The 24,139-nt window shown below is 51.0% G+C and overlaps 13 protein-coding genes across 13 annotated transcripts; 6 read left to right on the top strand and 7 right to left on the bottom strand.

Moving 5' to 3' along the window:
* Window positions 1-60: 60 nt before the first annotated feature.
* On the bottom strand, window positions 61-936 carry N7468_003706 (uncharacterized protein; the record flags this gene model as incomplete). Its single annotated transcript, XM_058473003.1, has 4 exons — window positions 61-176; window positions 226-651; window positions 706-827; window positions 881-936. 4 exons carry the CDS (start codon window positions 934-936, stop codon window positions 61-63), a joined length of 720 nt encoding a protein of 239 aa, XP_058332006.1.
* Window positions 937-959: 23 nt separating this feature from the next.
* Window positions 960-1,234, bottom strand: N7468_003705 (uncharacterized protein; the record flags this gene model as incomplete). The annotated part of the gene is made up of 2 exons (XM_058473002.1): window positions 960-1,154; window positions 1,175-1,234. 2 exons carry the CDS (start codon window positions 1,232-1,234, stop codon window positions 960-962), a joined length of 255 nt encoding a protein of 84 aa, XP_058332005.1.
* A 186-nt stretch (window positions 1,235-1,420) lies between these two features.
* On the bottom strand, window positions 1,421-2,661 carry N7468_003704 (FAM50/XAP5 family protein; the record flags this gene model as incomplete). Its single annotated transcript, XM_058473001.1, has 3 exons — window positions 1,421-1,735; window positions 1,788-2,352; window positions 2,426-2,661. 3 exons carry the CDS (start codon window positions 2,659-2,661, stop codon window positions 1,421-1,423), a joined length of 1,116 nt encoding a protein of 371 aa, XP_058332004.1.
* Window positions 2,662-3,033: 372 nt separating this feature from the next.
* fip1 (cleavage polyadenylation factor subunit FIP1) lies at window positions 3,034-4,155 on the top strand (the record flags this gene model as incomplete). Its single annotated transcript, XM_058473000.1, has 3 exons — window positions 3,034-3,180; window positions 3,231-3,283; window positions 3,336-4,155. The coding sequence occupies 3 exons, from the start codon at window positions 3,034-3,036 to the stop codon at window positions 4,153-4,155; spliced, it is 1,020 nt and encodes a 339-aa protein (XP_058332003.1).
* Window positions 4,156-4,612: 457 nt separating this feature from the next.
* Window positions 4,613-5,259, top strand: N7468_003702 (GroES family chaperonin; the record flags this gene model as incomplete). The annotated part of the gene is made up of 4 exons (XM_058472999.1): window positions 4,613-4,615; window positions 4,776-5,000; window positions 5,112-5,170; window positions 5,235-5,259. The coding sequence occupies 4 exons, from the start codon at window positions 4,613-4,615 to the stop codon at window positions 5,257-5,259; spliced, it is 312 nt and encodes a 103-aa protein (XP_058332002.1).
* Window positions 5,260-6,951: 1,692 nt separating this feature from the next.
* N7468_003701 (TauD/TfdA dioxygenase family protein) lies at window positions 6,952-8,547 on the bottom strand (the record flags this gene model as incomplete). The annotated part of the gene is made up of 3 exons (XM_058472998.1): window positions 6,952-7,692; window positions 7,750-8,133; window positions 8,467-8,547. 3 exons carry the CDS (start codon window positions 8,545-8,547, stop codon window positions 6,952-6,954), a joined length of 1,206 nt encoding a protein of 401 aa, XP_058332001.1.
* Window positions 8,548-9,317: 770 nt separating this feature from the next.
* Window positions 9,318-10,550, bottom strand: N7468_003700 (uncharacterized protein; the record flags this gene model as incomplete). The annotated part of the gene is made up of 2 exons (XM_058472997.1): window positions 9,318-10,159; window positions 10,355-10,550. 2 exons carry the CDS (start codon window positions 10,548-10,550, stop codon window positions 9,318-9,320), a joined length of 1,038 nt encoding a protein of 345 aa, XP_058332000.1.
* A 1,805-nt stretch (window positions 10,551-12,355) lies between these two features.
* N7468_003699 (uncharacterized protein) lies at window positions 12,356-13,501 on the top strand (the record flags this gene model as incomplete). The annotated part of the gene is made up of 1 exon (XM_058472996.1): window positions 12,356-13,501. The coding sequence occupies one exon, from the start codon at window positions 12,356-12,358 to the stop codon at window positions 13,499-13,501; it is 1,146 nt and encodes a 381-aa protein (XP_058331999.1).
* Window positions 13,502-14,124: 623 nt separating this feature from the next.
* N7468_003698 (uncharacterized protein) lies at window positions 14,125-14,724 on the bottom strand (the record flags this gene model as incomplete). The annotated part of the gene is made up of 1 exon (XM_058472995.1): window positions 14,125-14,724. One exon carries the CDS (start codon window positions 14,722-14,724, stop codon window positions 14,125-14,127), a length of 600 nt encoding a protein of 199 aa, XP_058331998.1.
* A 1,661-nt stretch (window positions 14,725-16,385) lies between these two features.
* Window positions 16,386-17,448, bottom strand: N7468_003697 (haloacid dehalogenase superfamily protein; the record flags this gene model as incomplete). Its single annotated transcript, XM_058472994.1, has 3 exons — window positions 16,386-17,147; window positions 17,208-17,367; window positions 17,432-17,448. 3 exons carry the CDS (start codon window positions 17,446-17,448, stop codon window positions 16,386-16,388), a joined length of 939 nt encoding a protein of 312 aa, XP_058331997.1.
* Window positions 17,449-17,575: 127 nt separating this feature from the next.
* N7468_003696 (uncharacterized protein) lies at window positions 17,576-18,544 on the top strand (the record flags this gene model as incomplete). The annotated part of the gene is made up of 3 exons (XM_058472993.1): window positions 17,576-17,683; window positions 17,746-18,381; window positions 18,440-18,544. 3 exons carry the CDS (start codon window positions 17,576-17,578, stop codon window positions 18,542-18,544), a joined length of 849 nt encoding a protein of 282 aa, XP_058331996.1.
* A 645-nt stretch (window positions 18,545-19,189) lies between these two features.
* N7468_003695 (uncharacterized protein) lies at window positions 19,190-21,000 on the top strand (the record flags this gene model as incomplete). Its single annotated transcript, XM_058472992.1, has 5 exons — window positions 19,190-19,353; window positions 19,409-19,687; window positions 19,741-19,916; window positions 19,968-20,329; window positions 20,380-21,000. The coding sequence occupies 5 exons, from the start codon at window positions 19,190-19,192 to the stop codon at window positions 20,998-21,000; spliced, it is 1,602 nt and encodes a 533-aa protein (XP_058331995.1).
* A 1,193-nt stretch (window positions 21,001-22,193) lies between these two features.
* N7468_003694 (MFS transporter) lies at window positions 22,194-23,885 on the top strand (the record flags this gene model as incomplete). Its single annotated transcript, XM_058472991.1, has 5 exons — window positions 22,194-22,316; window positions 22,368-22,388; window positions 22,447-22,504; window positions 22,578-22,637; window positions 22,693-23,885. The coding sequence occupies 5 exons, from the start codon at window positions 22,194-22,196 to the stop codon at window positions 23,883-23,885; spliced, it is 1,455 nt and encodes a 484-aa protein (XP_058331994.1).
* Between the last annotated feature and the right edge of the window lie 254 nt (window positions 23,886-24,139).

The following is a 24,139-nucleotide window of genomic DNA, read 5'->3' as shown; positions in this document are numbered from 1 at the left end:
GCGCGTTGGTTCAAGGGGAGTACGGGCATAAGTCACTAGCATAGGCCCCAGAATGGTGCGCTAATTTCCAAACCGCGCTACAATCTCGTCATGAGGAGGTAGTCCTGATATGGCTGTGCCGACCCGACCAGTATTTGAAAGACGAGTTCGATGTTGTTGCCTCGCAGGAGGAGCGGCTAAAACCACGAGTCAGCTTTGAAGTAGACTGAAGGAGAGACGACGAACCTTTTTGAAGACTTGGTAGCGAGTAACGGGGAGCTGCTCCTCTTGACAGAGTCGTTGGAGTCTTGCTCACATGCCTAGAGCTCCCTGTGGCGCTTCGTTGATATCTATGGAGTTGTTCGACCCCTTCGCTATTCACAGGTATCTTCACAGGTATCTTCACAGGTATCGACTGTTGCTGAGGACCACGCATAGGGGCATTTGGTAGGCGTATAGATTCGGTAGACTCCTTGCTGGTGGTTGTGTTGAGGGTTCTTAATGCTTGGGTTACATCGTCAGAAGCGGCTATCTCCATGCGAGACCGCATTGCCCGTGCCTTCAAGAGGTTGTAAAGGTTGGTCATCTGCGATAGTTTCTTGGACTTCTCGCGGTTGAGGTCAGCCAGTTCCTGGTTTTTAGATTGCAGCTGTTCCTGAGCCGTCTGCATCTCTATAAGAGAGTGTTAATAAAAACACAATATCAGGCCGATGTTGGCGAACACACCAGCCACTTTACTGTGCAAGGCAGAGATCTCTGAATTTGCATTGTGGACGACCTTGTCCAGGTGCACATTGAGCTTAGTATACTTGTCCGTAAGACTCTTTCCGAGGTATTCCTGGTAGAGTCTGATAATTTGAGTCAGAGCAATATGCATAATGCTTTCAACGTCTTTCCATACACCTCTTGAGTACTCTGGTATGCCCAGAATGCTAATGCGCGACTTGCACATTCCATAATTGTATTTGGGTCTAGCCCACTCAACACACTGGTTTTGTAGTCTTCCGTTGGATTGAGAATCGTCGACACGGCATCGTCTGGATTGGGTAGGGTGGTTTGACAAGCTGGACAACGGGGCTCATTCGTATGATGTGAGAGACCAAGGCCATCTGCGCATCCAAGACAAAATATGTGTCTGGCCTCGTCAGTGCGAGCCGCTGGTTGAAAACGAGGAACTTACACGCGATGGACTTACGAGCAAGTTGTGACAACAGCCCTCTCCTTCAAAGTCACTCGGCACGTCAACGAATTGCATCTGAGGTGAAAGTCCATCGTAAGAGCTGGGTTGGAGTTACGGGTACGAACTTGAAGAAAGGTGGGAGGTGTGGGTGAAGGACCGCGTGTGAGCGGAGGCCGCTTCGACCAAGTCAGCATTGCCTAACTTCTGAGTTTCTACCACAACGCCGGGCTATAAACAAGAGTATCAACCCAAAATCACTCGCTAAAAGAAAAAGGTATTGCCAGAAGCATCACGTCGTGTCGAAGTCATCTTTTCCTCAAACTCTTTCCCGGGCTCGTACTCAAGCCAAAGACTAGCAGGGTAAATGTGCTTGTTCCTTTCATACCAGCGGCGATCTACAACCTTAGTCTCCGCAGCTTCCTTGTCTGCACCCTCTAATTGATCATTGTTGGGTTTGTACAGAGGGTCATCGCTTGGCTTGTCTGAAGGAGGCTTGTTGGAATAGTCGAACAGCAAGCCGCCCTGTTTGGAAAAGCTGGGGACTTGATTGGCGATGAAATGATAGAACTCATAATGCTAGACTCCATGTTAGCCAGACCTTTCAGACTTCGGAGCCGGAGAAACTCACCTGAGGTACGATCACATCGCCCCGGACCAACATCAAGTCGTCAACACTGATTCGTGCCCACTCCCGACGGTTGTTCTTCTTCGCCTTAGCAGCTCCGTCGCCGCCACCGCCAACGCCCAGCTCAGCACCAACTTTCCGGCAACGGTCCAAAAATAACCAAATGGGATCGCCCTTCTTGACTTTGACAGATCCACCCGGTATGCGTGTTCCGTCGAAGAAAACAAACGGAATCAGAATCTCGGTGTTCTTGATTGCTTCTTGCATCGCCAGGAATTCCTTGCGCAATGTTTCGCGGACTTGCGCCTCAGATTGAAGCGAGGCCTTTGTGACTGCTTTCGGGGGTGGTCGTGCATTTGGGTTCGCTTTTATTCGCGTAGAGGCTGGAATTACCCCCTCTTCGCCGGGAGTCTTCGAGCCCGATCGAGATATGCTTGACGGAGTTGCCGCAGAGTCTGCGCCTGTATCCTCATCGTCGGCGTCGTCGCCGAAAGAGAGCTTGCTTTTCGCGGGAAGCTTCTTTTTCTTTTTCTTCTTTGGAGGCTCATCGCTGGGAGCCGCGGATGATCTAAAGCGCTGCATGTTAGCTTCAACGCGCCCAGTAGTCGAAGATGGGATCTTGGATGCGCCCTTGAACATACCCGTCAGTTACATCGCCTGTAGAGGGAGTCGCGCTTTTTGAATTACCGGACCCCAGTCGCCCTAGCGATTTATCATGTGCCTCGCGCTCTTTCTGCTCCAGGACCTCTGCGCGCCGCTTGCGAAAATCCGATAAATGTACGAGACCGACGGTTTGCGACTTGAGCATCTCCTCTGCAGAGACAGTCTTGCCTGCAAACCCACGAGGGTTGGCATTTTGGTCGCCTTTGTCTGCCATTGTAGGAGTTGATGCGACAAAAAAACCCTGTAGTGGGAGGGTAAAAAGTAGTATCGTGTTGGTAGAAACATTCACTACTGACGTCTATGGATCAATGCACGTGACCTTGTAACCAACCTCTCAAACAGATAGTTACCTTGAGTTTTTGACAGTGAATGTCTGCACATGATTTCTATCACATAGATATATATGTCACATCTCATGAATCTAATATTCACATACACCCTGCCTCTCTGATTTGGTGCAACTAACACGACAGTTCTTGTTTGTTACTTCTTCGGTGCAAACAATCCAAACTTCACTCACATTTACAACTCGGTCTGTTGCGACACCCTTACACCAACAAAGATAAGAGAATTGCAAGCAGTCACAATGGATGACGGAGAAGACGACGATTTCTATGCGCCTACTGAGACGGTGCATGTCAACCATGCGCCCAATAATGTCCATGAGCCAGTTCCTGCTCAACCGCAAGAAGACGACATGGAAGAGGAAGAGGAGGAGGAAGAGGACGACGATGTACGCCTCTAAGCTTGGCCCAAGAAGCTTATTATGCTAATTCAATACAGGACGATTTCAATATCATCACCGAAGCCCCTGCAGATGCACCTGCTCCAGAAATGTAAGCTCCCAAGCTCCCGTGCGCATAGCGACCTTTGACTAATTTAACGAAGCTCCCACCCACGACATGCAAGCTTGAGGCAAGAATCTCAGCGACCATCCTCAGCCGACTCATCGGTCATCTCCAAACCCGCCACCCCTTCTGTCATTCCCCGCAACGATGCTCCAAGTCCTCTCCCTGGCACCGGCGATGCCGCAAAGCCTCTAGTGCCCCAAAACCAGAAGCCTGGGTCCGAATACCCTGCCATTCACACATCTAAAATTGATGTCAATGCCAACCCTGTACACCCCTCGACAGGGAAGACCATTATGGCGACGGATATGGACGCGGATTTCCCAGCAGACGACAAGCCCTGGCGCCGGCCAGGATCTGATATCTCGGATTATTTCAACTACGGCTTTGACGAATTCACCTGGGTTAGCTATTGCCTGAAACAGCAGGAGGTGCGCAAGGAAGTTAGTGACCAGAAGCGACAAATGGATGATATGCAGTCATTTTTAGGCATGGGGATGCCGCCAATGCCCGGTGGTCCTCCAGTTCCTGCCCCCGGCAGCGGCCCTCCTGCCATGCCCGCCATGCCCGCCATGCCTGGCATGCCGGACATGTCGCAAGATATGATGCAGGGTATGCTGGCAACCATGATGGCTCAGGGCATGGATCCGGCGAACATGGACCCCATGACGTTCATGCAAAGTGCACAGGCCATGATGGGTGGACAGCCTGGCGGGACTCCGACCCCCCAGCAAGGGTTCCCCGGGCAGCCCCCGAACCAAGGGTTCGGTCAAGGTGGACAGCAGCAGATGGGATATGGAGGCGGAGGATACGACCAACGGGGCAACTATGGAGGGCGTGGGCGGGGAAGGCGTTGGTAGTATAAAACTTGTTGTTGGGTCCTTATGCTCTATAGTTTACTTGACGAAGGCTACTGGTATTTTGGCGTTCGAATGCGAATAACCGATGAATTAAGATTTCCAATGACCGGCTCTACGGGATTCGCTAGACACGGTTGGGCCTCGGCGAACCGGAGCTCCAACTAGCTGGAACGATGTTCTGTCGCGAGCTACAGGACCTTCAATTGCAGCTAGGAATTAACTCGAAAGCTTGAAAGCAAGCAGACTATGCCGAGGATATACATCCCACAGCCAACGGCCGCAGCATGTTTGTCCATTAAACTCGCGCGAGTACCCGATTGGGTTGGTCCTCGGAGCTGCGGGTCTTGGCATTCTGGAAATTTCTCGCGGAACTCCAGATCTTCCTCCCCCCAGACACTTCATCCTTTCCCTATCCCATCAACCACTCTTGACCACAAGAACCTCAATCCCTATCACAATGGTACGTGCATTCCTGGGAAGCCGTCTCCTGCGCTTCCGCGAGCTTTTTATCGCAGAAGATTCGAGTTTCCTGTCCTTTCGCATCCCCGATCATCTTTGCTGTTTCGCACTCCTGGCCACGAGGATCTATTCCATGAACGCTTTCTAATACATGCTTCCAGTCTTTCATCCGCAGTGTCAAGAGCCTTGCTCCCCTTATGGACCGCGTCCTCGTCCAGCGCATCAAGCCTGAGAGTAAGACTGCCTCTGGTATCTTCCTCCCTGAGAGCACCCTCAAGGACGAGTCCGCCGGCAACGTCCTGGCTGTTGGCCCCGGTGCCCTTGACCGCGACGGCAAGCGCATCCCCATGGGTGTCGCCGCTGGTGACAAGGTCCTTGTTCCCCAGGTACGTCTGATCCTTCTCGGCGTCATTCGCCGCATGCGCATTGCGAATGCGATGCCAATGGCGCTTTTCCGTCCCTCACCAAGAATTGCCAACTAATTCGACACCTCTCAGTTTGGTGGAAGCCCCATTAAGATCGGCGACGAGGAGTACACCCTCTACCGCGACTCTGAGTACGATACCCCTTGAGATCCGTCTCACCAATCCATTCTGCAGCATCATTAACAGTTCGAACAGGATCCTCGCCAAGATCAACGAATAAATGATCTAGTATACACCAGGTCGTCTCTTGTTTTTCGCCTCCCTGCCCCCTTTTTTTTCGCATACCACCAACCACCTATCAGCTGTAAAACGCAAGCAGGTGGTAGGTAGCATGTGACGTGTACTATACCGAAGCGAATCTCGAGTTCGGCGCCAACGATCTCAAGACAAAAAAAAGCATGAAAAAAAGTCCACAAACTACAAGAGTCGAGTGAAAGTGGCTGGCTTTGGCTTGCGCATCACTCTGGCTATCTATCTGCATTTTGAGTTTTAAAGCGCTGGATTGGCCTTGGGTCTTGCATTCTTCTGTTCACTCTGTATTTTTAAATCCAATACGACTGCAGAGGCGACGTAATGTGCCGTCAAAGCGGTTGAGTAATCGATATGACCATCTCCTCTCCGTATAATATATGTTTGCAATATTTTCTCGTGTGGAATTCTGAACTTTGACCCATCACGCTGTGCAGCTCTGAAATACATCAGTAACTTGGGGGAAAATCCCTGCGTCGGCTAATCACGATCAAATTTGGCTTCCGTGGTCTACGTGCTTGGCTTGAGGCTCTCTGAATCGGCATCCTCTCGAGCCTTGTCTCTTTGAACACAATGAATCCGCGTTACGCTGCCATTTAGTTGCAAATCATGAATAAGGCCCAAAACTGGATATGACAGGAGGGAAGCCCGAACAAACACCTGAACGTCTCCTTGAGCGTTTCGCTGTCCGTCTCGGACTCCGCGATAATTGGCTCCGTGTGCCCCGACTCCAGAGCTCTACCCTCTCCCTTGCCACGCTGTACTTTGGCCATCGCCTTTTGTGCTGAGGTGCTGACTTCTTGATTAGAAGCCTGATTGGCGGAGAGGTAGGTCGACAAGGCCCTGGGCGATGGTAGGTGATGAGTATGGACGGCATAGAATGGGCGGCTGCTTTTTCGAGAGCGGAAAATAGCAAGTGCGAGCAGGGGACTCGAGGACGGAGTCAGGAAATTTAGAGATTCATGAGGTCCTATGCCCAGGTAAATTAGCTAGCTTTGCCTTTCCCACAAAATCACCTAGAGAATTCCCGGGCTTTAACATGGTGCTGTGTTGTATGGCAAGATGAGCAGGCCATGTACCATAAACAAAATCTTGATGGAGACGAGGGATGTCCCATCCACTCAGGTCTGGGGCATGCGTTATAGTACTTGAATGCTTCTCATTTTGGCAATTGGAGGAAACGCACCTCGGGCTTGGAAGCATATATTCCCAGAGCGAGTATCTGATTAGCCAGACAGTTCGGAGACGCCAGCGGTGACTAGATGCATCTTCAAGTTGATATCAGTGAACGGGGAGAGCTCTACTAGTATGATTCTGAGCTCTCTTTCAACTAGCCGTAGGGTCTTTACTCCAACGGCGGTGGGAGCTGGAACTTCAACTTCTTCTAGTTCGAGAGCTATACTAGTAGCAATTATCACATGATGAGCTCAAAGTTTGATGATACAGCTGAGAGAGGGCACTGTATTAGGTATATTCCAACTTTAAGGGGATTGAAAGAATGTAAGATTGATCCAGTAAATTTGTAGATTGCGCCAAGTAAATCTGCAGGTTCGCTCGCATAATAAAAAACCGCTTTCAAGTTTTGCCAACGCTAATTAGGTATTTGATAACGCTCAAATAACCGTAGGGAAGAAACAAACGCCGAAAACATGATCATAATCCTTCAGTCATTGTAGTTGGACTGGCGAGAACCATCCTTATTGACTGCTGGCAGACCATACAACGCATTGAGTTCCTCTTCCTGTGACTTGCCTGAGGCCTCTAAAATAGGACGCTCCGCCTGAGCCGCGACACGCACAGCATGTCTACGGTGAGGAGTAAAGCCGTATGTGGCGCTGTGGTTGGTAGTGCGGTTATCCCAGATAGCAACGTCACCCACATTCCATTGGAATCGAGCATGAGCCTCTTGGGTGGTGGCAACAACATCCGTCAGGTAGGCAATGATGGCATCGCTCTCGCCTTTGGGGATACCAACGATCTTGGTCACAAAGCCAGGGTTGAAGAACAGGCTGTTCCAGCCGGTGACGGGGTTTGTGCGGATGAGGGGATGCTCTGTAGTGACGGGGTCGCGGCGAACGGGGCGACCAAGTGCCCGGGAGTCATTCGCCTGCATGTCTGCGGAGTGCAGGGCAGTCAGGCCCTTTAGATAGGTCTGCATGCCTGGAGATAGAATGTCGTAGGCGGCATACTGGGACGACCAGAGAGTGTCGCCACCGCCACCACGAGGTGGACCTGTGAGCACCTTAAGCATAGTATAAGAAGGAGGCTGCAGCTCGTAGGTCACGTCTGAGTGCCACAGGAAGCTTGGGCTGAACAGTGCTCGGTTGTCACCAGCACCATCACCAGTGTAGACGACATGGACATCCTCGAGACCCTTTCGACGAGGAACCGAGGTAGTGGCATGCTGGTTTGCAAGTTAGTTTTCACCATCATGACTTGATTAATTGAGCGGTTAGCTTACCTTGTGAAGGGGTCCAAAGTGCCGGCCCAATTCTCTTTGAGCATCAATGTCGAGGTTGTGCTGATCACGGAAGAAGACGACACCACGGTATGCCACAAGACGAGCCAGATCGTCCTTCTGGGCCTCACTTAGCTTACTTAGATCAACACCGTGGATCTCCGTGCCAATCTTGGGATTGTAGTCGAACACGGCCGTCGCGTCCCGGAGAAGATTGCGGAATTTGGGATCTCCCCGAAGGCCACGATCGTTATAAGGCACTTCTTCAAGAGGGTCCCAGTGGATATCCGGAAACGAGGGCAGAAGATCTTCATGTTCATAATTGACGTGTTGCTGGACTACAGTCCGTCCGGGCACGTAGCCGAACTTGTTATCGCCAGCGTCGGCCTTGGTAGGAAGTACAATGTGCCCGCGGCGGAAGGGGTAATTGGCTCTTCCAGTGATGGTGCCATCATGCGAATGTACAAGGTATTATCGAGGGGGCGGAGTCGTCAGGTGAAAGTTTATACGATTGATAAAGAAAAGTTTAAACTCGAAAACCCGGGGGAGCCCACAACATTTATATAGACATCAGCAATCACGACAGCAAGTGGAACATTCTGTGGACCTGCAAGAGCTGAGTCAAACCCAGAATCGAAGACCTGGATGATTACAGAGCACATCCGGTATGCTCGCTGACGGCGATCGCGCCATCGGATGATGTGATCACCCAAGACGAACTAGAGCGCCTAGTTCCGCGGGAGTGATCCAGGGACGGGAGGCTGCGGGTTCACCAGTTAGAGAGCGAGGATCGGGGAGCATCGGGGCCACACTCGATGGGCCCCGGATTCTCTGGAAGTACGTGAGGACCAGATTGTCTCCAGGATCGGGATCCAGCAGGGGGGAGCCAGGATCACGTCATTCTGGTGACGTTGTTGGCCAAATTGGTCATTCACGACGAATAACAACAGTTGTCGATGTATATCTTGTACCTTCACCGCCGTTTGAGGATAACCTGTCTGAAACTGTGCGCAGGATTTGAGATAGGGACGTTTTGAGACGAGCTATGGGATGATCGGCGACATTGTGGAGGTTGGAATTAGCAGTGCAAAAACGTCGCCGCTAAGCCGGCGATCACGCAAGAGTGGCGGGTTCTTGCGCCCACGAGTTTGCATTACCCACCCATTCTTGTCACATTCCAATCCAATGCGCTGGATACTTGGGATGTGCTTTTGTGTTCCTCTGGATTTTTTCGGGGCTGATTGGATGGCGAGAAGATGAGTATATTCGGAAGACGAAGTAGCCTTCGTGGCGTGCTTACGAAGAACTTTCTTAAGAGATCCTGAACAGGCCAATTCGCCTGGGTCCTCCTCAATTCAACCGGCCAGGATTCTCCTCTGTTACTTACCTCCCTGGGAGTTGGTCAAAGCCTCAAATATGGGGACCCGTATGTAGGAGGAAGTCCACGGGCGCCCGGGGCGTACTAGGCCCACGTGCTAGGACCGTCATGTTACATGTCGATTGAAAGATGGTTCTCATTTTGGCCCCGGATTCTCAAAGCCCAGCTCATTGAATTAGTGTACATGATATCTTTACTCCGTTCTGTGCCGTAATCTAACCCAACCGACCCTCGCCCATAGACAGAGGCCCCAAAGTAAACTCCTGCGCTTGCTCCGATACGCTGCCCAGTCGAGCAGCCACCCCCATGATCCCGGCCTCCACATCCCCAGGACGGCAGCTAAGTCGTTAATGGCAGACTTAGGTGCTCCGTGGCCCGCGCCGTCGCGAGACCGGGAGCTGACGAATTCATTGATTTGGCGGTTCAAAGAAAGCTCCACCCCATACAGGTGGTCTTCAATTTCTTTGAGGTTGCCCTTGTAGCGGTCTAGCACAGAGCCCATCTCGTCTGCGCGGAGCGAGAAGTAGTCCACCAGATTAACGGGAACTCCATTGACCTCGGTAGCGGTGGACGGATCACCGTCCACCTCATCCGGAAGCGCCAATGTGTTCTTACGAGTGGACCGCCGTTCTGGCACCTTTTGATCCTGCACTGACCACCAGCCACCGCTGGCTGATTGGTACTGCAGGGGCAACTTCAGCATGTCAATCGCGCGGAAGGTGACCTGCGCTTCCCCGGCATCTCGGAGGACAATGTTTCGTAGTCCGTCAATGTCGCTGGCATCGTTCTCCAGGGCGTGTTGCAATGTCTCCAGCTTGTTCTGTACAAAATCCACATCATTTGGGATAGAGGCGCCTTGCGTCTCGATGTTGGGAAGCAAGTCGGCGAGTTCGTGGCTCATTTTCATTTGGTTTAGAATGTAGTTATCGATGAACTCGATCTGGCTCCGTAGCTCGTCCGTACAGCTGTCGAATTTGGTTGTCGGCAGGAGATTGCTCGTGTCGACTTTGACGCCCGGGACTACATTGTTCGTTGCTGTGCTCTGTTGAAGGGGCTGAGGCGCGCTCTGGCCTGTAGTTTGATTACCAAATATGGACAATGTTGGCTGTTGTGGCTGCTGGGGTTGCTGGGGTTGCTGAGCTTGCTGCTGCGTGCTTTGACCGCCACCGCTGTGAAAACCATTAGTGGGTGTCTATGGGACAAAGTATGCGACGGAAGCTTACAACAGACCACCACCTCCTGCTGTTGAGCTTCCAAGACCACCGAAGGTAGGTTTGGCTTGCGTCTGGGCTGTGTTCGCGCCTAACCCTCCACCAAATAAACCGCCCCCTGTTGTCCCAGTCTGGGCTGTCCCAGTGCCGGTATTTGTGGTAGACCCAAAGAGACCGCCGCCGGTCGAGCCAGCCTGCTGTCCACCTGAGAACATGCTGGAGCCGGTGTTTTGCGTTGTACTTCCACCGCCAAAGAGGCCGCCTGCTGGCTTTGGTGCAGTAGAGTTTGTGTTGCCAAAAAGACCACCTGTATTGCCAGCGGTACCAGTTGATCCTGGAGTGGAAGTTGATGTGGTGGGGTTGGAAGTGCCGCCACTGTCAAAAAAAAAAACTCCTTTGTTAGCTCTGTTATATCAAATATTCAAGTGATCAACTGGACACTGGCTTCGAAGCATGCTCCGCCTTCTAAGCATTCACCCGTGGAGGGTAGGCAACCGGCAGCCTCGCTACGCGCGGCTTAAGCAGAAAACTTGATATGAGCTGACAAAACACGCGTCTATCAAATTGACCGCTCACAGAGCACCAATGGATGATGTACCAACGCGTAGTGACACGGTCCAGCCCAAGGCCTCTGCAGATTGCAAGCAAATGGAAAGATTGCTTGGCGTCAGGGAGACCAGAGAGACAAGGTCCTAGGATGCACTGGCTTGTCCAGAATGGACTGCCGATCAGAGCTAGGAGCTCCGATGGAATGGGCTGGGGAATTGACAGTCCGGTGTCAGGGGAAAAAAGAGAAGTCTCACATACAAGAGGGAATTGGCGGAGGTTGTGTTAATTGACAAACTGCCCGGGGCAGAAGTCTTGGGAGCAAACATGGCGATCGGAATGCGCAAAATACCGCGGACACAACAATCGAGGCTCGTCGTTCCTGCCCGATAAGATTCGGACACCGGACCATTGTTTCTCCGGCCCGGCTATCAAATGATCTACACTCTAACCTTACTCTAACCTTAGAAGTACATTCGTACTCATGCATAACTTCAATACATAACTGATTCGCCATGATCGATCTACCCAAGGAAACAGATCGGACCTGTGGTCCACGATGTGTGGCTTCCACGGGTATCTCAGAATACCCATCCGCTTCCCAAGATGATACTTTGAATCAACTACCCGTTGATGATGCCAAGGCCAACTGTTCCTTCAAAAGTGCTGAATGGTAAGTTGCCGATTTTCCTCGCGCGAACAGACGCGTTGCACCTCCATATTGTCAATCTATGCACCTTTGTATCTTCTACTGGGCCTTGGATACCGTGCAATCTCACCCTTGCACACCCGTCGAAATTTTGCTTGAAACCCGATATTGTTTCAATTGGGTGCTTTGAATACTCGATCCGAAACTCTATCATGTCAAGAATACGCATAAGCTTGATTAATCTAGAATCTTGATCGTCTTCAGACAGTCGCAAAACCCTCCGCAGGTTGCATGCTAATTCTTGCATGTCACTCTATGCCCGATCATGACTCTTGCACAAGCGATGCCTTCCGTGCTTCCCTTATTATGTTATTCTTGCAACCTACTATCTGCTTATTGGGTCATCGGTGTCCATTGTCATCTTTTGCAAAGGCTCGACCATAGAATATGCTCTCTATTCTGTTCAATATTCCCTATTGCCATAATACCCCGTCCCTTGGCTTATTTCCCACTTACTGCTGCCCATTGCTAGCCACCTGTGATAACTTATACATCTGCTTATCCCCATGTCTCTCCCCCTTGCCCTATCTTTCATACTAACCTATCTTTCCTTTTCCATCCTTGGCAGTGTTTGATAGTTTTATGTGTCATTTCTCCTTCACCTCCTCACCCTACTCATTTCAGGGCGGAATGGACTGATTCCTTTTTCAACGTCCAACAGGTCTCCGGATGGTACTTCTCTTCTCGCTCAAACAGTGGATCACAGTATCAAAACCTACATCTTGTGAGTAGACTTCTATTTACCCCTTTATCTCATGGTGTCTAATGCGCGTATTCAGACCGCCGGATCTGTTAGAAGTTGAGTCAGTGCATCATCTCTCACCTTACTCAACATTTTCCTCTTCCGAGCCGGTATACGCAACTGCCATGTACCCCTTTTATGATCTCCAAGACCCTTCCACAACTCTTTTTCTTTCTTCAGTGCGTGACCACCCCATCAGACTGACTTCAGCACTGTCCCCAACCTCTATTGGGAGTTATTCGTTCGTAAATCCAATGACTGAGGCTTTCATCACGCCCCATTCAATGCTCTACCCTTCAACTCTGGGTGGAACTCATTTCCTCACCGGCTCAGACAGTCTGATCTGTCTCTTCGACATCTCTCGCCCAGGTAAGGATGGGCCTGTTTCCGCAATGCCAACTATTCCAAGCAAACGTAAGCAGATTGTTGGCGGCGGCATTGGAATGAAGGGCATTGTCTCGGCATTGGCCGTCAACCCCAGCGGCGACGGTGTTCTGGCTGCAGGCACTTTCACTAGACACGTGGGTTTGTACAGCTCCAATGGGTCTGGAGAGCTCCTAGGCACGTTCAGCATAGCGAAGACACCTGCGAACCGTGAGATAGGGGGGAAAGGTATCACGCAGCTTGCGTGGAGTCCTTGTGGCCGGTATCTGTATATTGCTGAACGAAAGAGCGACGGGGTTCTTGTGTACGATATTCGGGGCACAGGCCAAATGCTCGGATTTCTGCGAGGGCGTCGTGCGATGACCAACCATCGCTTGAAGATCGATGTGCTGTCTGCGGGTCCAGATGGCTCGCATGAGGTCTGGGCTGGAGGAACGGATGGGTATATGAGGGTGTGGAGGAACCCCGTATATTCTGCCGGCGGGCAAGATCCGGATTGGGAATTCAAAGTTCATGACGGTGAGAAGCTAAAGCTTGATGCTGTGTGGCAAGCGCTGATGTTTATTGTAGATGCGGTAACAAGCACGACGTTTCATCCCATGGGTGATGTTGCTGCGACGTGTTGTGGACATTCTTCCCCTCATGTTGCAAAGCTGTTGGAGAACAGCGTTGAACCACCTTCGCAAGACCGACATGGAGAACTAGGTATCAGAATATGGGATATGCCGTCCGCCTTGGGGTGGGAAATGGCAACACACGCGAGTACAGTCGATAGTCCGCCTTGACAGTCAGGCTATTATTCCAATTTGACCAATCACGTCTGGCATACAAGGCCGCCGTTTGTCATGGGCAGAATGGGGAGTCTTAGGGCTCTTCACTAGGTCTTCTGGGAGCCATTTTGGGTAACTCAGCTTTTGTCTGGGCCAATGGCAAGCCGAGCTTTCCAAATGTGCTCAGAAGAACTAGTTAATATTCACGAAGTGCCCTTGTAAACATCCTAATCGGGACATCGCTAGTGAATAGCTTCTATGCATTCCCTTCCCCTACTATAAGGTCCTCCGCCTTCTGGAATTGACACTTTTCCTCCCTCTCCCCATCCTTCTCTGGTTTCTCCAACATTACCTTCAGCGACCTGAGGAAGATGGATGCCTCTACCGACTTTCCGTCTTCTAGCTTCGTGCTCGACCAGCTCATGGCCGAGAATTTTCCTGACTCTAACACCCAAAGTCTTGAAGCCGAAATTGCTATGAATGCGGCTCTTGCTCCCGTTGACTTTGTTCCTGACAACGCCCTCGCTGTTGATAACAGTGACTTTGCTATTGAAGACTTTATTCTTGACGAAAATGATTTTGCTCTTGACAACAGTGTCCCAGCCATGAACAATATTCTTCACGGCAACACCCCGGTTTCACATGGCGCCCCTGCTCTTGGAAACAATGCCCCAGCCATGAACAATGTCCCTGCTCACGCCAACACTTCGGCTTCGGATATCGCCCCTCCTCCTGGTGATAGTCTTCCTGTCATGAACAATGTCCCTGGTCGTGACAACACTTGGGCTTGTAACATCGACCCAGCTCTTGACAACAATGTCCAAGCCATGAACAATGTTCCTGCTCCTGACAATACTCGGGCTTCTAACAACACCCCAGCTCCTGACAATAATGTCCGAGCCATGAAAAATGTTCCTGCCCACGCCAACACTGGGGCTTCTAACATCGACCCCGCTCTTGACAACAACGCCCGAACCATGAACAATGTTCCTGCTTGTGACAACACTTGGGCTTGTAACATCGACCCAGCTCTTGACAACAATGTCCAAGCCATGAACAATGTTCCTGCTCCTGACAATACTCGGGCTTCTAACAACACCCCAGCTCCTGACAATAATGTCCGAGCCATGAAAAATGTTCCTGCCCACGCCAACACTCGCGTTTCTAACAACGCTCTTGCTCATGACAACAATGCCCAAGCCATGAACAACACCCTTGCTCACAACAACGGTGTTCATGTCATGAACAACATTCCTGCTGCCGAGAAAACTTGTAATTATGGCAACAGTCTCTCGGCTGCAGACAATCCTGATGCTTCGATCCACCAAACGCCAACTGATGAGCTCAATCAGACCTCCTCTAATGGACTTGCAATGACTGGAGAGTATCAAGTTCCTTTCACCACTTACTGGTTTTCGCTCTCTGCGAGATGTCACGAAATCCTCCCGCTCCAGTCCGAGATGCCCGCGGAGCTGGCCTACATGAATACTGCCCCTACTGATTTGCTGGACACCACTCTACCGCAGACCCTGTTCCAGAAGAACCTAGCCGCTGGTGCTCTTGTCGAGGCTTTCAAGTACAACTTCGAAGTCACTGGATTCGAGCCGGAAGATGAGAAGGTTGGCCTTCACTTCAAGACTGGTCACTTTACAATTGAGCGGATTGAAGCTGTTTCCTGGAAGCTTCTGGTATGTTTCTAATTGTCCGTTTTGCAATTCCTGCTAACAACCCCGCAGGTGACCATGCTCAAGCGCCACTTAACTAGTAAAGCCTATACGTACCCGCATCGCAACAAGCCGACTGGTTTCTTTGTAGACCGTCTTCAGGAAGCCGTGACTGCCATAATGGTAAATTTGAATACCTCTTGGTCTCTGCAAATGTCCTCTTGGCTTACTTTGATTTAGCAATGTCGGCGCACCGCCAAACACCTCTATGATCCCCCGTACGCAGAACATTTCTGCGATGATCCCATGGCGGCCGTAAAGCGCGTTCAAACCAACAAGACTGTCAACGATCGCAAGCAAGGACAGATCCATGTCGGAAAGACAGTCCTGGCTATGTCCAATGAAGTTGCCGCTTCCCCTAGCACTTCTTTCGCTAGCTCCTTTTCGCCCAGCGCCTTCTCGCCTAGCGCCTTCTCGCCTGGCACTTCTTCCCCCGACACTTCCCCTGACCCTTCCCCTCGCAAGAGTCCCTCTCGCAAAAGTTCCTCTCGCAAGTCTACGACTCGCAAATCTTCTGCTCGTGTGCATCCGTACTGAGTGCTTGTCTTTATGTGCGCGTCTATGGGGAATCTAGCGGAGTTTTCAAAGGGCATCTACTTTCGGGTTCATGGGAAATTGTGTCATCGGCATCTACTGCACATCTATCGGAGTTTCTATGGTACTGATTTATTGGGCGGTCAATGGAAGGTCTTAGCGTTCGCATTTACGGGTGGTTTAATGAGGAGTTTTACAGGTGGTTTAATGGGGAGTTTTACGGGGACGATTAATGGAGAGTTTCAAGTGAGGGTTAACTGATTAATTGATTGATTGATTGAAAATCTATTCCCTCTTTCTAGTTACAATTTCCCGAGATAAACCTTCGTCGGAGCTCGGCTGAGTATACTGTATGGCTAGCCTCGCTTCCCTCCCTTACCACCATTCTCCCTCCCAGAGCCGTCGTGGCCGCTGCCGTCCGTATATGCCATTACCCAATCCTCGGAGGGAGGGAGGCTTGCGTGGTATTTTACCGCCTCCTCTTTTGAGTTAGGGATGCATATCTCTGGAGGTTTCTACCATGGTGGGACGATATACGGGTGGATATCTCGAGTCCAGTCGTTGCGATCCCACGGGAGGGTTAATGGGGAGCTGGGCCGGAGGTTTTAATTGTGATTTTATTTGAGTTTCTACACAGCCAGCTAGTTCAACCTAATAAATTGTTTTTTGAACGTATCTCTTCGGGTATATCGATTATAATAAAGTGAAATCCAGGACCGTGTATTGTCTTTTCTATCTTCATGATGAAGCCGCTCGGGGAATTGAATTCCGTAGTTCTCATAAGGAAAATTCTCCAGAGTGTGCACTAATCGACCCCAACCATCGCCTGGTTCCCCCAGAGAGCCGGCGTTCTCATTTTCACCAGTATGCGATCCTGTCCGGCCTGCTAAAACCTCCTCCTCACGTCCCTTGTACGATTCTAGAAGACCTGGATGTGGGCACCAAATAACCTGCATGCCGGCTCTGCGGCCAGCTTCGACACCAGGAACCGCATCCTCAAACACAAGACATTCCTCGGGCTTGATCTCTGTCTCTCCTTTGCTACGGATGGTCTTGTTGATTGTTTCCAACGCAAGAAGATAGATATCGGGCAAGGGCTTGCCACGACCCTTTCCAATGCGGGGGTCATCACCAAGGACCTTATTGGCTTCTGGGAATGCCGAAAAGAGGTCCTTCAGATGCTGCGTCTTGAGAGAGAAGTTGCGACTGTTAGACGACGTCGCCAAAGCAATGTAAACAGGGTTCTCTGTCGACTGCGTCGAAACCAGATTCGCCAACAGAGCCGGCACACCAGGGAGTGGCTGTGACTGTGGAAAGTACTTGGCCTGCAGTGAGGCCTGCTTTGCCGCTGTTTCTTCCGGAGTAATAGGCAGCTGGGCCCATTCATGGAAGATCTTGCTCGCCTAAGCAGCCGTTAGCACTTAAGCTGGCAGCATGCAGTTGGGAATTGGGCTGGTCCATACCTCCGGCTGTGGGCGTCCTTGGAGCTGGGCCTTGATCGACCAAGGCAGATTCGGTTTGCCGTACATCTGCAAGACCTCATTGGTGATCATCGTGTATTTGTCCTCCGAGTCGATCAACAGGCCGTCCATGTCGAAAAGACAAGCCCGGATACGGGGTGGCCTGTCCAATTGATTAGCCAATGGCTTTCTCTCTCGCTCTCTCGCAACGATATGATCCCACGTACTCCTTTCGCGCGCTCATTTCGGTTTCAAGTCGAAGGTGGTCCGTGGAAGCGGGACGAGAAGAATATTGATAAGATTTGCGGGGGATCGCGCTTATCAGTCCCGTGATTGCCGCTGCCGCTCCGAGTCTCCCACATCGCTTCACAATGGCGGCTCCGCGCAGGAATGAGAAAGAGGATGCCGTGCTAGACACCGGGGCGGAGAGCGACGAGGACGTGTTTCACGATGCGCGTTTTCCTGAGGAGGAAGAAGCAGTAAGACGATATACGAAGCCTGTTGTCCTGTATTTCCAGATGCTGATTCAACAACAATACAGAAGCTTCTGAAGGAATCCCACGAAATCAAAGCCGAGGCAAATGGTCTCTTCACGTCTGCATGTTATGACCAAGCTATTTCCACCTATGACCGCGCGTTAGCAACCTGTCCCAACTACCTCGATTACGATGTTGCTGTACTTCGCTGCAATATCGCCGCCTGCTATCTGAAACTGGCCGACTGGAAGTCTGCCGTAGACTCTGCAACGGCATCTCTCGACCGCCTCGAGAAGCTTGTTCCCTCATCGCCCCTCAACGATAAGGCCCCGGCCGAATCAGAGCACGCGAAACCCACGACCAACGATACCCAAGGACCGGAAGCTGTGGTCGAGATATTGGACGATGATGCTGAGGAGACAGAGGAACAGCAGCTGAAACGCCTCAAAGAGCAGGACGAGCTACGGACGAATGTTCAGCGAATTCGAGCCAAAGCCCTGATGCGCCGTGCGAAAGCGAAATCGCAGATGGGCGGCTGGGCTAATCTCCAAGGCGCCGCGGAAGACTATCAGCTACTCAACGCGATGACTCTTCCCCCCGATGAGACGCGCATCGTCCGCCGGGCGCTAGCTGAGCTTCCTGAACGGATCAAAGAAGCTCGGGAAAAGGAGATGGGCGAGATGATGTCAAAAATGAAAGATGTTAGTGAAATGACCACACCCTGTTCGTCTGCAAGGTACTAACTGTTGGGACCTCTAGCTGGGAAATGGGTTCCTTAAGCCATTTGGATTGTCGACAGACAACTTTAAATTCGTGCAGGACCCCAAGACAGGCGGATACTCGATGAACTTCCAATCCTCCTAAGTCCATCGTGTCCCTCATATAAAGACACTGGGCTTTGGATACCGATGCATTTGAATGTCAAGGTGCTCTGGCACTAGAACTCGACTCTGCCGTTCAAGTCGCCCTTTATACTTGGGACGAAGAAAAGGGCACTCAGCTTCTCTTGAATAGAAAACATGTCCCACGTGAGGGTAACTCGCGAGAACTTGCAGCCCGGACTTGTCATTTTTGGTGCCTCTTTCATACTTCCCGCGGGGTAAACTCTGAAGCCCTGAGCTAGAGCAAGACTTGGAGACACTTCACTGGCAGTCATATCTTCATAATAGTACGACTTAGCGGACGTAATACAGTTCCTTTCTCCAGCTCCGCCATAACTCAAATCGGCAGTTAACTAGCCGAGCACGGAAAACCCCCCACGCCTGTGGGGCTTCTGCTAGCATCCCCATCATGCGCAGTATTTATAAGTCACTCCTGTGTCTATCAGAGCAACAGCTCCATATTCGTACCGGCCTTGCTGCATGGTGCTGTCGCATAACCGGGATATAAATATTAAGACCACCCTCTATTTCCGCTGTAGCAAGGTCAGCTCAGTGCTACGTGAAACTGTACATACCACACGCCAGGCCTGACAGCTCTACCACCGTCGAGTCACTCAGATTTACCAACATGACGATACTCGAGAGTGCAACTCTTGGAAATACAAAGGGTATAACCTCAAATGGAGTGACGGAATTCCTTGGCATTAAGTATGCCACACTCAAGAATCGGTTTGCTGAAGCCGAAATTACCCAGCACTCGTCCACAGAAACCCTCGATGCAACAAAACTTGGGTACTATTCCTCTGGCCCCAATACAAAAACAAACATTGACGTGATCCATCGATAGCAACGCGAGTTTGCAAGTCCCGTTCGCGCTCAGCATTGAATTCGAACATGCACAACACTCGTTGCAATCTCACCGGATTGACACTTCCAGTGTTGATTGCCTCAATCTAAACATCACACTTCCGGAAGGGTGCTCCGCAGCTTCAAAGCTTCCTGTTCTCGTCTATATCCATGGCGGTGCTTTCTTCGTGGGGTGCAATTCTTGGCCTCAATACCAGATGCGTCGATTCGTGAAGTTATCAGTGGAGAAAGGTGTCCCAACGATAGTCGTTACCATCAAGTTAGTCCTTTCCCTTGCTTATCCTGCTGATCGGCCTTCTGACAAATTCGTAGCTACCGGCTGGGGCCCCCAGGTTTCATGAGTTCGGCGGAGCTGCGCGGGGCTGGATATAAACCTAATAATGGAATTCGCGATCAGAGAGTAGCATTTACATGGATACACAAATATATCCAGGAGTTCGGCGGGGATCCGGAAAATATCACGGCTGCAGGCCAGAGTGCTGGTGGGGGTAAGAACCTCTTCACTCCGCGCAGTCTACACCATTGCTAACATATTATAGCGAGCGTGGTCTACAACCTTCACTCACACGAACCACTCTTCAGACGCGCTGTATCCATAAGTGGTACGTCGCCTCTAATGAAGGGCTTTCCGTATGAATTCCACGAGGAAATGTACAAAAAAGCCGTCGAGGCTTTGGGCCTCAGAGATGCCGATCCAGAAGACAGAATCAATGCTCTTCTTACCATGCCCGATGACGAGCTTGTGCGCAAAATTCCCGTTACGATCCAGACAGCGCCTGCTATTGACAATGAGGTGATTCACCCTGGTGTATCTCACTCTGTTCTGGAAAATCTTGATTCGAAACCGCTCCCTGGCATGGAGTGGTGTCAAGAGCTTCTCATCGGGGAAAACGAAGCCGATGTACGTGTCACCCTTCTTTCTACTTACTATGCTACTAAACAGCCAAACAGAGCAGCATACTAGGCTGGGTGCCCCCTCACATTCGAATCAACCCTGCCGCGAGATTCACCGACGCCGTAAACAAAATCCTCTCCTCTCAACCCGCCGTCGCGCACGAAATCTTAAAGGCGTACAACATCACACCGGACACACCTGATGAGACTGCGGTAGAAAGTGTTTTCAAGTTCCTAGGTGATATCAAGTTCCATGCCCCGGCCCTTAACTTTGTCCATGGCTGGAAGGGAAAGGGATATGTCTACTATTTTAATGAGGGCAACCCTTGGGAAGGTCCATGGAAGGGACGAGCGAACCACATCCTCGAGGTGTTTTACCTCTTCCAGAATTTCAATGAATTCTTAACCGCGGAGCAGAAACAAGTTGCTACGGCCTTTGCGCATGACGTTCTGAAGTTTTGTCATGGCATCAGCCCCTGGCCAGCGATTACCCCTGGTCAGATCCAGACAGTGTTCTCAGCCCGGGTGTATGGTCCTAGCCAGGAGGGACATGTTTCCCGGATTGCTGGACGGGCCTTCGGAGGGGAGTCTATGCAGAGAGGTATCCTATTTGATAGTGCGGCCAAGACATCGTGGAGTCTCATTCTCCAAATTCATGAGGAGTTGACTTCCGCATGATCTGGGAAGGGACTCACACTTGCATGATATATTCCGTTTTGGGAACGGGCAAGCGTCAAAGCCTATTGTATTATGCAATACGCCAACGTTCCATCTTTCATGGGGCCGGCATAGGAACCCAAGTCTGTATCTCTGATTCTTGAATTTCCATTCATTATGCTTGACTCTGTCTGATCTCGTGAGAAAGAATATCCCGAACTATAATCTTGAGAACAACGTATTTATCCCACAGCCATTAGGTGACGCGGTATGAATATTATTCAAGATTCAAGGTCTGGGAAACAATACTCAGGCTTACAGAGATCCCATTGGGGAGGATTGATGCACTTTTGGCTTCGTGATCACTATATCCACCCTTGGCTTTTTCTTCAAGTTGATTAATCATATAAACCGAACCAGGCCAAAATGTTGGGCAGAATTAGGCTTGTGGTAATTGCAGTTGGGATGAGTCTATCGAATACTGGGGCATAGACCCTGCTACCCTGAACTTTACCCATTCTCGCGATTTATGGGGCCTCTGCATCTTCTTGAAGCTTGAGATGCAGATCTCCTTAAGAGGCCTATGACTGCAGGCCGTCTCCAGCATACGGTCGATCGCAGTCCTTGCGCCCTTTGAATGTTCCTCGAAACAACCCAGAGAGCTGTTTCGTGGTTCCTCGGCAGCCGTCACAGAATAAAGAGTGCTACCATAGAGGCATGCATGGCTGAACAATAAGATTGCGAGCCACAAATGCTTCGAGGGATCCTCAAATCTCCAAAAGCCGAAGTGGACGATCTCGAGGAGACATCTCAATATTTCATTTGAAAAAAGGCCCCCAAGGTGTGTACCTGTAAGACCTTGGACGGGGTCCTTGGTGCTATTTAGTATCAAGCGAAGCCATGGAAATAGGCTACGATGTAGCCTGTAAATTTTCTAGCGTTTTATAGGCCCCGCTCGCCTGGGGCCCTGCAAATTGCCGATCAACTGGAGTCCAGTAGAATCACATCATGCACTGCACATCTCCTGCTTGAGCCTCGATCTCGCGTGGCGAACTCCGGACCCCGTTGGGGCCCGCGGGGCCCGCACTGCGCAAGTCTCTTATCTTGGTTTCGTTAGGTCGACCTTGGCTTTTAAACCGTGACAAGGGTCTCCCGAAATATCTTTGTCAAGCTGTGTTAATGTGTTACAGGTGAACTGATGTTCATTGTGCAACATGGGATTGCGAAGTCGCCTACGCCTCCAGCGAAAGGAGCGCGAACCTGAGCGGCCGAGGTTCCTGGAAATCCGCTCCGCGAAATGGTTCATCATGTTCACTGTATCTTTTGCGGCTTCTACAGTGGGTGTTCTTCGAAGCGTCACTATTCTAAGCCACTAACATGGTTAATAGGACATATTTTTATACGGACTAGTAAGGAGTCATTTCCCCACGCTTTGTTGGCCCCCCCCAGGTCCCCTAATCTACCTAGATCGTCCCCGTTACTCCGACGGCTTTACAGACCAGGGCAGGTCTTCGTGAAGATCAAAGTCAGTAAAGTATTCTTTTTTTTTTTTGGTTGGAGGGGATATCACCAAAGTGCTAATTGAATGCCCTGCACAGTTCAAACATGGACGTCGATCCTCCTTGCTCTGTATTCTGCAGCTTTGTTGGCTTTTTCTCGTATGTGTCTTGGGGGACTAGTGCTTCATGCTATGCATAAGCTAACCATTGTTAGCCATCATTGGGTACATCGCAGATCGAGCCGAGTCACGATGGTGGCCTCTCTTGCTTGGTCTTGTCGCGCTCGGGGCTGCGACGGCTCTTCTCTGCATCGGGACTAGCATCGGACTATGGGTCGCTGGCCGGCTCTTCCAAGGAGCTGCCGCGGCGGTGGTATGGACGGTAGGTATAGCACTGCTGGTGGACACGGTCGGCAAGGAAGGCCTCGGCCAGGCTATCGGCTATGTGTCGATGTCTCTCAGCATAGGGACCATGGCGGGCCCTCTGCTTGGGGGCGTGCTGTACCAACATGGTGGTTATTATGCGGTCTTTGGCCTTGCATTTGGGCTGATAGGGGTGGACATCTTTCTCCGGCTGGTGCTCATCGAGAAACGACATGCTGCTCGCTGGCTTGCGCCTGAGATGCGGCCCTTGGCCATGTCTCATCCTTCGGAAAAAAGGCCTCTTGGCAACGAACGTCCAAATCACGATGCCGTAACTCGGCCGTCACAGAAACCCAAGCCTCGAAATCCCTTTCACCAAGTCGTGACGCTGTTGAGCTCGTATCGCCTGATCGCCTCGCTCTGGGGATATTTCGTTATCGCCATAGTGCTGACATCGTTCGATAGCGTGCTCCCCTTGTTCGTTCAAGAGACCTTCGGATGGCAGCAGACGGGTCAGGGTCTCATCTTCATACCATTGATGGTTCCCCATTTCCTCGATCCCATCACCGGTGTCATCATTGACCGTCTGCCAAAGTCCCCTCGCTATATCGTAGCAGGGGGCTTTTTGTGCTCAGTTCCAATCGCCGTCCTGTTACGGCTCGTCCAGAACAACTCTATGCATGACAAGATTGTCCTCTGCGCATTGCTGGCCTTACTTGGCCTGTGTGTTGCGGCAACCATGACGCCCGTCGTGACAGAGGTGTTCCATGCCGTTAAGGAAAAAGAGGACCAGTCTCCGGACAGCTTTGGGCGTGGAGGAGCCATGGCTCTAGCATTTGGCTTGTCAAATATGGGGTTTGCCGCTGGTAGTTTGATCGGGCCGTTTTTTGCTGGGTTTATCAAGCAGGATGCTGGTTGGGGCACCATGGGCTGGTCGATGGGCATCATTACTGGAGTATCTGCTATTCCTGCGCTGCTGCTGATTGGTGGGTGGATTTTGAAGAAGCCGAATCCGACTATTGACGACCAGCCGCTCGGAGAATGAGTGTGGATGCTTTGACTGTAAAGAGCTGGCGTTTGGGTACTAGGGTACTAGAGGTATAACCTGAATATGTTCAATAGCTTTCATAACAACAAATGGATATGGTCCCATACGCCACTCTATATCATGCCGGGGCTTCCCGTATAGTTCAGGTCTTGGTTCTAGGTTTAGAATACAGCCAGAGCATAATTTCCTTTCCCATCCCTTGGGCTGTGAAGCGGATCTTTTCATGGCAATTGTGGAATATTCATCGGTAG

The sequence above is a fragment of the Penicillium chermesinum genome (genome assembly GCF_028974085.1).
Source record: "Penicillium chermesinum strain IBT 19713 chromosome Unknown utg000003l:1.0-5111272.0:1.0-5115320.0, whole genome shotgun sequence".
In the NCBI taxonomy this organism is placed as follows: domain Eukaryota; kingdom Fungi; phylum Ascomycota; class Eurotiomycetes; order Eurotiales; family Aspergillaceae; genus Penicillium; species Penicillium chermesinum.
The sequence above is the reverse complement of the archived record's forward strand: the minus strand, read 5'-3'. Positions and strand labels throughout refer to the sequence as shown.